Source organism: Hyalella azteca, unplaced genomic scaffold (assembly GCF_000764305.2).
Source record: "Hyalella azteca isolate HAZT.00-mixed unplaced genomic scaffold, Hazt_2.0.2 contig4227, whole genome shotgun sequence".
Lineage (NCBI taxonomy): Eukaryota > Metazoa > Arthropoda > Malacostraca > Amphipoda > Hyalellidae > Hyalella > Hyalella azteca.
Window position 1 is genome coordinate 40,239 of NW_025934448.1, and position 13,953 is coordinate 54,191.

Below are 13,953 nucleotides of genomic sequence, written 5' to 3' on the forward strand. Positions count from 1 at the left end.
ATGACTCTAGGGAGTTTTGTTTTCGTGGAACTGAGGCAATGGACCCAGTTATTGAACAAAACTGTGGAAATCTCGATGGAACGTGAGAAGACCTAGGTGAACGGTTGTCCGAATACTAAGACGAACGGGTGCGAGGAGACCGAGGCGAACGGTGCAAGGAGACCGAGGCGGACGGTGCGAGGCGACCGAGGCGAACGGTGCGAGGCGAACGGTGCGAGGAGACCGAGGCGAACGGTGCGAGGAGACCGAGGCGAACGGTGCGAGGAGACCGAGGCGAACGGTGCGAGGAGACCGAGGCGAACGGGTGCGAGGAGACCGAGGCGAACGGGTGCGAGGAGAGTGAGGCGAACGGACGCGTAAAGGCGAACTGGCGTGAGGAGACCGTGGCGGACGGGTACGAGACTGAGTTGAGGTAGCGCGATGAGACTCAAGCGAAAGATCGCTTGGCAAGTGAGGAAGAGGAATATTATCAATTTTACTTCCCATATTGTTAAGAGGCGAATAAAAAAACAATCGATTTGGTCCACTGATAGTCATAATCCCCTTTGTGTTGCTCTCTTGAATGCCGTTCGCCATAGCTTCGTGTCTTCCGCGCGAGTAAGTGGCCGCACTCAAGACATATATATTATTTCCTTTTTAGCTTCTTTTCCTTATCAGCGGCCTTCTTGGTTGATTTCTTCGTTGCCGGCCCTCTTCCGCCTCCTAGAATCCTCATCAATGCAAGCACGCTTTTGTTCTTCATGCGTCTGGAAAATCATGAGAAACATGAGTGATGAATTACTTGTATAACTCAACTGTCTGTTATTTCTTAATTTCGAAAATACATCAACGCTGGAACGTACCGTCTCTTATGTATTTACTTTTACATACTACATGGACCGACATAAAATAAAGGAACATCCTTGAAAGAAAGTCAGGAAATTAATAAAATTAGTTCAAGTTCAAAATGGAATATGTTCAAGGCTTCAAGCACCTGCATATGAGAAGAGTGTGGATTGTCGTAGCCGTTGAGGCGCACGCTTCAGGGGAATCAGCCAAGACTTCAACAGTAGAGCCGCTTGTCTCCTCAATCATACTCACGCTTGAAGACCTGAAATATAATACTGCAATCAGGTAATGCTGTTTTGTAACAGACTGGCAGACAGACCGAGGTTTATCCGGGAAAACAAATTTTAGGCATTGAAAAATCCCATTTACACGAAGCCCGTTATCCCAATTCCAGAGTATAATTTTTTATTTAAAGTACGTTAATTATACCAGGTGCTGATCACTGAGGTCTCGTTCTGTCCCATAATTGGTATGAACCATTTGTCTAACAACGAAATTGGGTGCAAAGCGAGGCACAGCCCAAGAAACAAGTAGCCGTTCATCCCAAACTTTCTCTGTATGTGAGAGCAATTTAAAACCCAAGAAAAACAATTCTTTGATTTTTGTGATTGAAGATACAAAATATATAAGAAAATTGTTTATATATATATTTGAGTTGGTCACTCATCCTTCCAAAGCTTCCTTTGGTTGCTCAAATGTTAGGGCCATCCGTTTAAGCTTTGTGCCTTTGCATTACACAAAATCTTGAAGCAGCTACAGAGGTTATGCAGTGATTGCACTCTCCATCTACTTGCTGAAAGCAACTCACTGCCCGTACAAATATGGGAGCTTCACCTCCTCGCAAACACCAGGACAAAACCAGCTCTTGTGGTACAGAAACATTTCCTGATTGTAAGCGAAATAAACTGACTTATTCATGTACTCTTTAGAGAACAAGTTTATCAAGAGAATACCAGGATTAATTTTGTACTATTGGAGCTTCACCTCCTCGCAAACACCAGGACAAAATCCGCTCTTGTGGTACAGAAACATTTCCTGATTGTAAGCGAAATAAACTGACTTATTCATGTACTCTTTAGAGAACAAGTTTATCGAGAGAATACCAGGATTAATTTTCTACAAGAGATACCGGGGCGATATCCCTGTCGCAAGCTAACTTGAAATTCACTCATTTTGTATGTTTGTTGCTTTTTAACGATTGGTGCTAAAAAATAATACACAAAAGCACTTCGTTTCACGCATGGACCGCCACAGGCTGAAGTTATCGGTCTACCTATGAAGGGTTGACCTGGAGGTGTCATCTTATGCACTTTTGGTAGCATGTATATGGTAGGTGTACTTATTTCATCCTTGTTTTGTTTCAGAGATTGGTAAGTTTTATCATTTATCTGTACTGATTGTTTAATTCCAGACACTTGAGCTGAACTTTTTTATATATATCATTAATGGGATTTTCTTTCAATTTTTTGTAGTGTTCGGTATTCAGATGTTTTTCGATTGCTTTTATATAATCGTCCCGATTCATTATTACGATTGCACGTTCTTTATCCACTGGTTTTATCACGATGTCTTTCCTGGATTGCAGGGTTTTAAGCGCTTCCCTCTCTGGATGGGAGAGATTATTTTTAGCTTTCATCTTGACGTTCTTATGATTTCATATAGTTTTTTTTTAAAGTTTAACAAGGAAGTATTTTCTCTTTCAGGGGGGTTCCATACTGATTTTGTGTGGAAAGGAGTTATTTTATATGTTTTATTATGGAAGAAAACCCTTAAGTTCATACAGGGTGCGCCACAGAAACTTACTTATTTGAAAAAATTCCTGTGCGGTTAGTTGGTCGGGTAGAGGGGCGAGATGGGGTGCATCTGAAGAGGAAAGTTCCCAAGTTTGTTTCTAAAAGTTTCTCAAATAAATTTGCTGTAGTGCAAGAATTAACTGAACGCGATTTTGTTGCCCCTCAAAATGCATGTAAAATGCTGGTTGACAACCTGCCTGAAGACGCGGTCGTTTTTTTCAGTGGCGAGGCTCACTTCCACATTTCCGGCTGCGTTAACGTGTGGTTTCAGCAAGATGGAGCCACAGCACACACAGCACGACACTCGATGAATTTGTTGCGACAACATTTCCCCGACCGCCTCATCTCTCTCAGAGGCGATCTCCAATGGCCGCCACGCTCTCCAGGTTTGACTCCATTCGATTTCTTTTTATGGGGATATTTGAAATTTCTGGTTTATGTCGATCGACCACGGACCATAGCCCACCTCAAGAACAACATTCGCGACGTCATTGCCAAAATACCGATTGATATGCTGCATAGAGTGGAAACCATTATGAAAAAAGCGACTTCATTGGTTTATGCGCAATGGAGGCCGTCATTTATGAGATTTAATTTTCAAAACTGTGTGAAAAAAAAAATTTGGGATACTGTTTTCTCGAATAAAAAAAATTTAAAACAATAACTGAAGTACTTTTGTTTTTATTGACCTTTCAAATAAGTAAGTTCCTGTGGCGCACCCTGTAGTTCTTCGTAACTCATTTGGTGTTCTGATCAAATCTGAGGCTTTTTATTTGTTGGGTGTTGGAATGAACTTGAGGCCTTTCGAGAGCAATTTCATCTCACCTTTAGAGAGCTCAATCTTGGATAGATTCTTGATATATCTAAAGTGAATGTGGTCGTGTGTGTAGGCTGTGATTTAACGCCCTTCAAAAGGTTCAGAGACCTCATTTTAGGCCAGTTGGTGTTTACCTTTCTCCTCATTTTAAAGATTCTGTGATTTATTAAACTTTATTTAATGATGCCGTGAGCTTCAAAGTAAGAGTAACTCATATAAAGTCAAATGGCTCTATTAAATTTTTAATCGTTCACCACGGACGAGAGAAGCATGCGTGAAAGAACAAGTTTAAGGATTTTACGAGTGAGGTAAAGGTTAAGTAAGGTATAACAACCTTTTTTCAAAATAAAAGGCGGCTTATATTTTGTTTTCTTTAAATAGAAAATCTCCTCAGCTTCGCATATCGTGCCTCTTATAAACTTGCATGATTCGGGAGCAGATAACCATTCGGACTATAGTCATAGGCAGTTAACGGTGTAAGGTTCCCATATTGATATGTTCTGACAGGCTAATGCGTGTAGGTCCGCTAAAGAGAGTTGTCAGATCGCTCGAGGCTCGCTGTGTGGCCTTACGCTTTGTAAGCCTGAAGGATTAAGCTCTTAAAGGATTATTAAGAATTAAAAAATATATATTTATTAATAAATCCAACTGCATAAAAGAGCTCTAAAAATGTAAAAATATATAAAAAAATATATCCTAATAAAACCTATAAGGAAATTATCCAACTCGGTCACCTGCTATTCTATATGAATATGCCGGGCCTTGCACTCCAAAGGGAGCTCCTCTTCCGGCAATGTGAGATCCGAAAATTAAGCTTATGGTCGCTCAACTCCACAGTGAATTTAACAGGAACATGGAGTGAATTCAAGTCCTCGAGCAATGAGTGGATTTCAAGTTTGCTTGCGACCGGGATATCGCCCCGGTATCTCTTGTACAAAATTAAACCTGGTATTCTCTCTTGATAAATTTCTTCTCTAATGCCCCGTTCTCACATAGCCGGTTAAAGGGCCGGAAGACACCCGGAATCGATTCCTGGGGTACCGTTTATCAAACTGGAGATCCGGGAGTTCCTAGAGTTCCTGGAGGGCGAGGCCATAATCCGGCTTGGTCGGAAAAATTATTCAACATGTTGAATAATTTTGCCGGTACGCCCGGAACCATAAAAATCCGGGAGCCAACCTGCTCTTCCGTTGCTATGTGAGAACTCAACCGGCACGGCCAGGGGACCAGCCTGGGATACCGGGAGGGGTGAAATCGTCCCCAAAAATTTTTTTTGTGCGAATGCATTGTCACTTATTCACATTTTCAGCCTATGTGCTGTTTCAACTTTGTACTTTTTTTTGCAAATGCATTGTCAATTGTTCATATTTAATACTATTTGCTGTTAAAATGATGTACTTTTTCACATTTTTGTGTAAGTTTTGTTAATTATTAACATTTCTTTCATGTCTGCTGATCAAACTTTGCAAATTTGCATTAGATATACCGGTATGCATGTTTATATTTTGTAAACACAATGTAACAATAAATGGGGTGTGATTAATTGAATGAAACATTATCACCATTTTCTTTTTTGTAAACACTTTCGGAAATAATTGTCTGAAATAATTTTGTAAACACTTTCTGAAATAATTTTGTGTTAAAGATGAATAAAATTTTTTAACTGAAGCTGATACACATTTTTGCTTTTACATTCGGAAAAGTTGTCCTTACTCGATAAAGTTCCTAAAACATTTTAATACACTTTTTAACTTATAATACCTGTCCCATTTACTTTAGATCTGAATATTGTGGAAAAGATATTAAATTAAATAGGGGAACTTTTGATTAAACACTGAAAGCGTTTATTGAAAGGGGCGGGCCTAAATTTGCATAACTTATCTGGAATACCGGGAAAAGAGCTCGGCCTACCCTGGTTTTACGGCAGTTCTTTCTGCTCAAACGGCTCTACCTGTTGTTTTACCGGCTTTTTTTTCGGGAATTCCGGCGATCTACTTGGAAATCCAGGAGACATACGGGACTTCCGGCAGGCTCCCGGGAGTACCGGGAATACGTTGACAGCCGGTATTGCAGGATCTCCCGGTTACTGAAGCCTGATCTCCCGGATATCCGGCTCTTCCGGGAAACCTACCGGCTCTTACGGGACAGCTACCTGGAGGGCATTACATATTAAGCCCTGTCCCTTGCATATTACGCCCTGCCCCATATAACGGCTATAAATCCGGCATTTCAACCGGCTTGGCGTTTCCGGGACTTCCGGCCCTTTAACCGGCTATGTGAGAACGGGGCATAAAGAGTACATGAATAAGTCAGTTTATTTCGCTTACAATCGGGAAATGTTTCTGTACCGCACGAGCTGGTTTTGTCCTGGTGTTTGCGAGGAGGTGAAGCTCCCATATTTGTACGGGCAGTGAGTTGCTTCCAGCGAGTAGTTGGAGAGTGCATAACCTCTGTGGCTGCTTAAAAATTTTGTGTAAAGCAAAGGCACAACGTTTAAACGGATTGCCCTAACATTTGAGCAACCAAAGGAAGTCTTGGAAGGATGAGTGACCAACTCAAATATATTTAAAACAATGTTCTTATATATTTTGTAATTTCAATCACAAAAATCAAAGAATTGTTTTTCTTGGGTTTTAAATTGCTCACACATACAGAGAAAGTTTGGGATGAACGGCTACTCGTTTCTTGGGCTGTGCCTCGCTTTGCAGTTTGCACCCATTCATGAATTGGACGACTTTCCTGTTATACATAATTATATATTTTTTATTTAACCATGTATTATCGTACTGTAAATATTTGAGTCTTACTCAGAGTCGCTAGTTCGTATCAACGCACGATCAGTACATCTTCCAGCATTCAAGAGCAAATAAACGTATTTCCTCTGCAGTCTGGAAGTAAATAATTCTTCAAATTATGTCATGAGTGATCAATTCCCGTTTAATCCACCTTCCTGAGCACATTTCCGTTAACCCATTTTGAACATACCTACCCAGGCATTATTTCTCGGCCAAATCTTCCCTAGCATACCTACTGAGACACACCTTCTCGAACATACCGTCCCAAACACACCTTCGACCACATCTTCTCGAACAGCGGAAGTCATCGTTGGACTCACTAGAAGAACGAACAAGATATTGTCAATGAAATGCATTTCCTAGTCTTCACTCGCGCTTGAATAAAATCATATTCTTATGTATGTACACACAAGCAGATAAAATCTAATTTTAATGAGCGGTAATTCTTGTCACCTAACCGCAGCGAAAGCGTATCCAGGATGCACGGGTGAGCGCATGGATATTGGTGGTATATAAAGGCTGATTTGAGGCAACGATCAAAGATTTTACAGATAAGGAACCGTTGGGAAGGCTTGAGCGGGAATAACACTTTGACGAATAATCAGAATGCCGACCGATTGGGACATCGCGTTGAACTCTTGGTCCGAGGTTGTCGATGATTCGTCATCCAACGAAGAGTCAACATTCAGTGAAGAATCAACATCCAGTGAAGAATCAATATCTAGTGAAGAATCAACATCCAGTGATGAATCAACATCCAACGAAGAGTCAACATTCAGTGAAGAATCAACATCCAGTGAAGAATCAATATCTAGTGAAGAATCAACCTAATCGTCGGGTGGGGGGCGGAGTAGAGCGTAAGGCGGCGGCCTGACCTGCAGCGCGGTGCCCGAAACTACGGTGATAACAAACGAGATTAACGCGCCACAGGAAGACAGGGTAAAGATAATTTATAAAAATAGCAAGACAAAACGACCAAAGGTATAATGCCAGCAAAGAATCACAAACCAAGCCCAAAGAAAACGAAATAGAAAGCCCCAACAAAAGTCAGTGGAAATTAAGGCGCCAAACCAAAAATGAAATAAAAACATAACTAAAGGGCGATGAAAATCAAGTAAAATCGTCCGAAAAAGTAAACCAGAAAGCCAGGCTAGCCCAAAAGAAATAAAATTGGGAAAGCGATGAAGAAGCGCTACCAGAAAGTGCCAAAGAATAATCCGAAGCTCTTCAAAGGAGCCAGGCCTAGTGCGGGACCTGTCGCGACCTAACCGCTACAGCGGCAGACCGGGAATGACATCAATATTAATCCTCAACACCTGCAGGCCGCACTTGCGCCGGCACCAAAGAGTGTGAAATAAATGGGCGTAAAGACGCATTTCGATACCAACAAGAAAGCCGAGAAGAGAGCACCGATGAGAAAAGGAGTCACCAAGAATGTGAATGATGGCCTTGCATCTCAATGGATCATTAAGTAGGATAAACAGCAATCAACGGCGGCGGAAAACTACGCTTCCTCCGACCACTAAGCTTCAGTTCTGCGGGAAACTTCAACAACGTCTGTTGTTGAATCAGGAACCTAGAACCCTGTCTATTATGAACTGGGTAATGATGTCCTCAATCCACAGCCTTCAAAAGGACAAATATGTCCGATCCCTGGTAAAGGGTCAATTACTCCTATTCCAGGTAAAGGAAAAATAAAGGTTGTGAAGAATCAACAGCAATTCCCAGAAATTGGAACGCCGAAGGGTTTCAAAAAAGCATCCCCTCAAATATCAGGACCTCGTGACCTGGCATAAAGACTGGACGTTCGTTTTGGCGATTCTGAAACGAACACGAGATTAAACGGCGAGCACCTAGAACCAGAAAAGCACGCGTCACCGAGACCTCGAGCTGTAGAGTTCGAATGTTCAGACCAATGCTAAGGCGTCTGGACCGGTCAGTGTGGTTTGCCGGAACAAATTCTCGGACCACCGTGTTATTTTCAGGAGCCTAGCCTCGGAATACCATCAATGGCGGCTCCTTGTTATCAATGTCCAACTTCCGTTCTTCCACAAATCGCAGCCCCGTGTTATCTCCAGGACCCCTGCTTTGTACCACCATCACCTGCACCCTATCAAGCTCCAATTTTTGGCTGCGAATGTTAAGACGTCTACTGCAGTGGATGTCACTTCTTTGGAGGATGCTGAAGGTTTCAAAAAACCTTCTGCATAATTTTGGCTCTACGTCATGATAAAAATCAAGCCTTCTATTTAAAACTTGAATCAGATTTTGTAGTTCAGAAATATTTTCGAATAACTAGAGAGACAATGAAAAAATTGTATTGATTTTTTGTGTAATAAATAGTGTTTAAAAATCGGAATGAATTTCTATACCAGGCGTGAAACTATTTCAGGAATAGATTCATCTATACTAAGAGAGAACATTCGTGCTTTAAAATTCATTTTTTGTATTCCCTTTAGTTCAGTGCCTCGAATTAGGTTATGGAAATGCACTTAATCACGAGCCATCGTTATAACCGCATTAGATTTAACACATTGAGTGCGGTACGACAAACCGATGAGTCGTATCATCGGTATGCGATACGCGTTGAATACGACTCAACCGCATTCTACGTGTTAAAAATATTTTGTTCCGTGACTCATTATATGGCCAAAATAAAGCACGAATTTTGGAAAACTGCCGATGGCTCTCGATGCACAGTTTTGAGCAAATAATAATTCGGGGCAAATATATAATAATTGAGTTCATCACGATCTCATTGAGTTTATTTCATCACAATCGACACAGTTAAGTGCATTATGATGCATTTAAAAGGCAATTAGGCTTTTATTTCAAAATTAATATCTCAAGACGAAGTTTATCTCAACACACTCACAGTGCATCAAGGAATGTTGTGCCACAGCCTGAACATTTATTTTCATGACACCTCTACGTTGTCATCAACGTGCTACTCTCTATTGGCGTGCACAGCCCAAAAACATCGTTTAGGGCTGTGATAGAGACGGCGGCGGTGCTCGATCTGCCGGCATCACGAGGCCAGTTAACGACCAAAGGAGAGCCTCGCTTCCAGATATTGATTGTGGACTGCCTAAGCCAGCCTCTAATCTCAAGCAAGGCCGAACTTACGAATATCAGTGCGTCCGACATCATGCACCGAACGTACTTATTAATATCATTGTAATGAATTTGTCTCTTAATGACACGGGATTCCAACATCATGGACCGAACTTGGGAAGATTAGTGTTTTGAATGTCGTGTATTGAAACGTTTCGCCCAACATCCCGGGCATCATAGAAGCATGTCTGAACCTAATATTTCGATGAACAGGAGCTGCTGGTTTGCCGTTGTAGACGCCGAACTCCAGTTTTTCGCAGAAGAACTCTTCCCTCATTGCAACTACCCGACCCGAGCTGTTGTAAGACTTTAATGAACAACCTTAGTTCAATTCATAAAATTGCGTTCAACGAGCTTGACGTATTTTCTTGTGACGTGTATGACAGCGAGACCTTACAACAGTAAACAACTTTTCTGAGTTGAAGCCAAGCTTCCAAAGATGCCGTTTACGAGGCTCATGCAGGGGTCAAGGTTTGTGTTTCTTAAGCAAAGAGATGCAGAGTGGCGCTCATGGCAAATGCAAATGTATCATGCAAATGTATCAAATGTAATGTAGCAAATGTATCATGCAAGTGTCAAGCGGCCGAGCGTTGTCAGTGTTTTCAACGTCAGAGGCTTAAATATTTTAATTAAGCGCTGAATATTGCTTCCCTGAGCCCTATCGCTGATCGCATGAGTGGTTAACCTGCTTCGTCTAGACGAGGGAAATCTAAAAGCTTTCACCGCATCTCCCGTTAGATTCACTGGCAGGTCTCAGCATCACGCAACTCGATTCCAGAGGACTCGAATCTCGATGAAAATCAATTCTACTGCTAATATTCAAAACATTTCAGTAATTTGTATTACTCAACGAAGATTGTTTCCATGATAGCTTAAGCAAAAGCTTGAGGTTTGCCCGAGAATAAGCAATAGATAATTAAATGTCAGGAGTGATATCCGTGGAGTGTTGTCAAATGTTGGTCAATCCAGATATCTACGGCACGTTCAACTTTTAAATCAAAGTCTCCACATGATTTAAACAAATTAGGATTTTTTCTCTCAAATGTGAATTAAATAAACTTTTATAACTAAAATTTTTGCCATGTTCATTTCAGAAGGAAATGAATTTTGAATTCATATTTGTCGTCTTTCTGCCCCTTAATAAAACCTAGTCGAACTGATCACACCCGTTGAAAATTTACCTATCTTCAGCGGTTACCGACCATGAGCCGTTCATTTGCCGCCCATTTATTATTTGTCTATGATTAACACTTTAGTGCACCTTTGACGGCAGCGTCTGGGCACTAATATTTTCAAAGTTTATTTTTCTTGTCCAAAATGTAATCTGATGAATCAAATAACACGGAATAGCGTGAAAAATGGTATCTTTAAGCAGATTTTAACTGATAAAATTCACGACATGAAATATTAATTACTTTTTAACTCATAAAAGAACTGTTCTAAATGACGTTTATTGCTGCAGTCAACATTAAAGAGTGATGCATTTTGCTTGAAATTACATCAGAATTAGAATTATATCAGAATAACATCAGAACGTTGAAACGGAACGCTGACAGGAAACCATAAAGTAAAGTTAATTAATGAAATATTAGTTTGTTTTGTTTATTTGAATCCTGTCGTTGTCCTAAATACCCATCGGGTCGATCTATTTTCAGCGACTCACAATAAAATTACAATAGTGGAGACGACAAAATGATAACGAGAATATAAATGTATCAAATGCTAATGATGATCTAATCTAAACACAACCAGCCTGGCACACAGGTTTAATATAAATTCTACATAAAGTAGAGTATAATCTCGGGTGTACCTGCAACTGAGTCTGCCATCCAAACAGCGGCCTTCGATTTTCTGTCGCACAGCACAACAGAAAACGAAGCCGTCGATTGCGGCGGCCCACGTCTTGATGTTGCGATGAATTATTGTGATGTGTGGTGCTGCAGTGGTTAGTGTGGTAGCATGTGATTCTTGAGTGGTGATGTGATGTGTTGCAGCGTTGTGTGTTTTGACGTGTGATTTTGATGTGGTGATGTGTGATTTTGGTGCTGGTGTGATGATGTGTGATTTTGGTGCTGGTGTGATGATGTATGATTTTGGTGCTGGTGGGATAACTTGTGGAGTTGGTGTCGGAGTGGTACCGACCGTGGAGTCGGTGCTGGTGTGTTGTTGGAGCTGGTCTAGTGGTTGCATTGCTTCTGGTGTGATGATGGGTGGTGTTGGTGGTGATGATTTGGTGATGGCATTGCTTCTGATGTGATGACGGTTGGTGCTGGTGGTGAGGTTGGTCTGGTAGTTGCATTGCTTCTGGTGTGATGATGTGTGGCGAATAAAGGATCTGGGAATTTGTAAGAGTTCACGCAATATGTGAAAAACAACACCACACCTTAATCACGTCATTACATTGTTTAAAGATAAATTACCGAAAAATCGAAGCGAATTCCTACAGATTTCCGTTCTAAGATTTGCGTTTACTTTTCCACTCGTGGTCTCGAGTAAATTTTCGTAATCTGCGTTCCTGACCATCCACAATCCTGATTCCCACCTGGAGCAGCTTGGAATTGCGTCAGCGGGACTCGGAATCCGAACTGGAATCTGGCTCTTGGGTGACATTCCGATGCAAAGCTGTCCATTTGTAGAGTGTTGATGTAGCATCTGACGTACGTCTGGCACATGCCATTATTTCCGATTCCTTAAATAGCATAGTTCGCTAACTTCTAGTGTACATTTCTGTTACGGTAAATATTAATAAAATAATTAGCATAGTTCGCTAAGTGTTAGTGTACATTTCTGTTACGGTAAATTTTAATAAAATAATTGGCATAGTTCGCTAACTGTTAGTGTACCTTTCTGTTACGGTAAATTTTAATAAAATAATTGGCATAGTTCGCTAAGTGTTAGTGTACATTTCTGTTACGGTAAATTTTAATAAAATAATTGGCATAGTTCGCTCACTGTTAGTGTACCTTTCTGTTACGGTAAATTTGATTAATTAGCATAGTTCGCTTGCTGTTATTGTACATTTTTGTTAGGTAAACTTTATTTTCATTTAACGGCGGTAAAAAAGATGATATCTTTTACCGGTGAAATTCAGACTAGATTCTTTTCTTTATAGCACTCACGATTATTTTTGAATCATTCAATTCGGCAAGTCATCATCTGTAGTAACTAAAAATTCTTGACCCGTTTTACTTCTGCAGCGAACTTTTACATTCTATCTTCTATACAAAATCTCCTTTGTTATGTAGCTGTAAGCTAGATCTACGATATAAACTCGACTTCATTACCAATTCAAGAACCGTCTCTCAAACATTCACCGTTTGAGAGCCTCATTGACCTGATCTGCACTCAGTCGATGGTGTGATGGTGGCCGCGAAAAGACGTGTGATGGTGGCCGTGATAAGACGTGTGATGGTGGCCGTGATAAGACGTGTGATGGTGGCCGTGATAAGACGTGTGATGGTGGCCGTGATAAGACGTGTGAGGGTGGCCGTTATAAGACGTGTGATGGTGGCCGTTATAAGACATGCGATGGTTGCCGTGTTAAGACGTGTGATGGTGGCCGTGATAAGACATGTGATGGTGGCCGTTATAAGACGTGTGATGGTGGCCGTTATCAGACGTGTGAGGGTGGCCGTGATAAGACGTGTGAGGGTGGCCGTTATAAGACGTGTGAATATAAGACGTGTGATGGTGGCCGTGATAAGACGTGTGATGGTGGCCGTTATAAGACGTGTGATGGTGGCCGTTATAAGACGTGTGATGGTGGCCGCATCGAGCCATTATGGACGGGCTTGAGCTGATACCAAAACATTAATTAAATTAATGTTCATTTTCAAATTATCCATTCCACTTGTCAATGAGTATCTTTTGTCCGCCTTTTTCATGGTGAAAAATACAATTCAAATTGGAGCCCGCATATAATGATTTATTTGAAAGTGTTCTTTGATAAAATCAAAGGAGATCTAAAGAAATAGTTTCCCATTACACGTCTTCAGTAGCATCATTATTGGCAAACATGGCCGCCATGACACTTGTTATCGCACGAATACAGAGAAAATGATTTCATAGGCTCAGAATTAAAGGCTATTCATTCGCCAGCAGAACGGACCGCGCAGACACCAGATCTTGTCCGCTTTACATATTCCAGTCAACTTGTCAGCTCGACTTGTTCTAGTCAACTTGTCAGCTTGACTTGATCTAGTCAACTTGTCAGCTTGACTTGATCTGGTCAACTTGTCAGCTTGACTTGATCTAGTCAACTTGTCAGCTTGACTTGATCTAGTCAACTTGTCAGCTTGACTTGATCTAGTCAACTTGTCAGCTTGACTGGCTCCAGTCAACTTGTCAGCTCGGCTGGCTCCAGTCAGCTTTTCAGCTTGACTTGATCTAGTCAACTTGTCAGGTTGCTGTCAGCAAGTAACCTGACAGCTCGGCCCGCTATCAGCTGACAGCCCTCTTGATCGCATGGCTACTGCGCGGTTGCTGGTACGCACACGAAATAAAATACGGGGCACAAGAAACGATACAAGAAATTATGCTCATATAAATCACACGCAAGGACTGCAGTGTTGTAGTGCTGTATGCTGTGGTGATACAGTGCTGTGGC

The 13,953-nt window shown here is 41.3% G+C and overlaps 1 protein-coding gene across 1 annotated transcript; it reads right to left on the reverse strand.

The window, feature by feature from the left end:
* Positions 1–653: 653 nt before the first annotated feature.
* On the reverse strand, positions 654–13,127 carry LOC108678849 (uncharacterized histidine-rich protein DDB_G0274557-like). Its single transcript, XM_018167342.1, has 3 exons — positions 12,895–13,127; positions 11,490–11,682; positions 654–746 (listed from the first exon to the last, which is right to left on the reverse strand). Exons 1-3 carry the CDS (start codon positions 13,125–13,127, stop codon positions 654–656), a joined length of 519 nt encoding a protein of 172 aa, XP_018022831.1.
* Positions 13,128–13,953: the final 826 nt, after the last annotated feature.

Coding starts and splice junctions, on each gene's coding strand:
- LOC108678849 (XM_018167342.1), bottom strand. CDS start 13,127: ATGGCTCGATGCGGCCACCATCACACGTCTTATAACGGCCACCATCAC. Junction 11,683..12,894: donor TATCACGGCCACCATCACAC/GTCTTAACACGG, acceptor ACAAATTCCCAG/ATCCTTTATTCGCCACACAT. Junction 747..11,489: donor ACACCAGCACCGACTCCACG/GTCGGTACCACT, acceptor ATGATTTTCCAG/ACGCATGAAGAACAAAAGCG.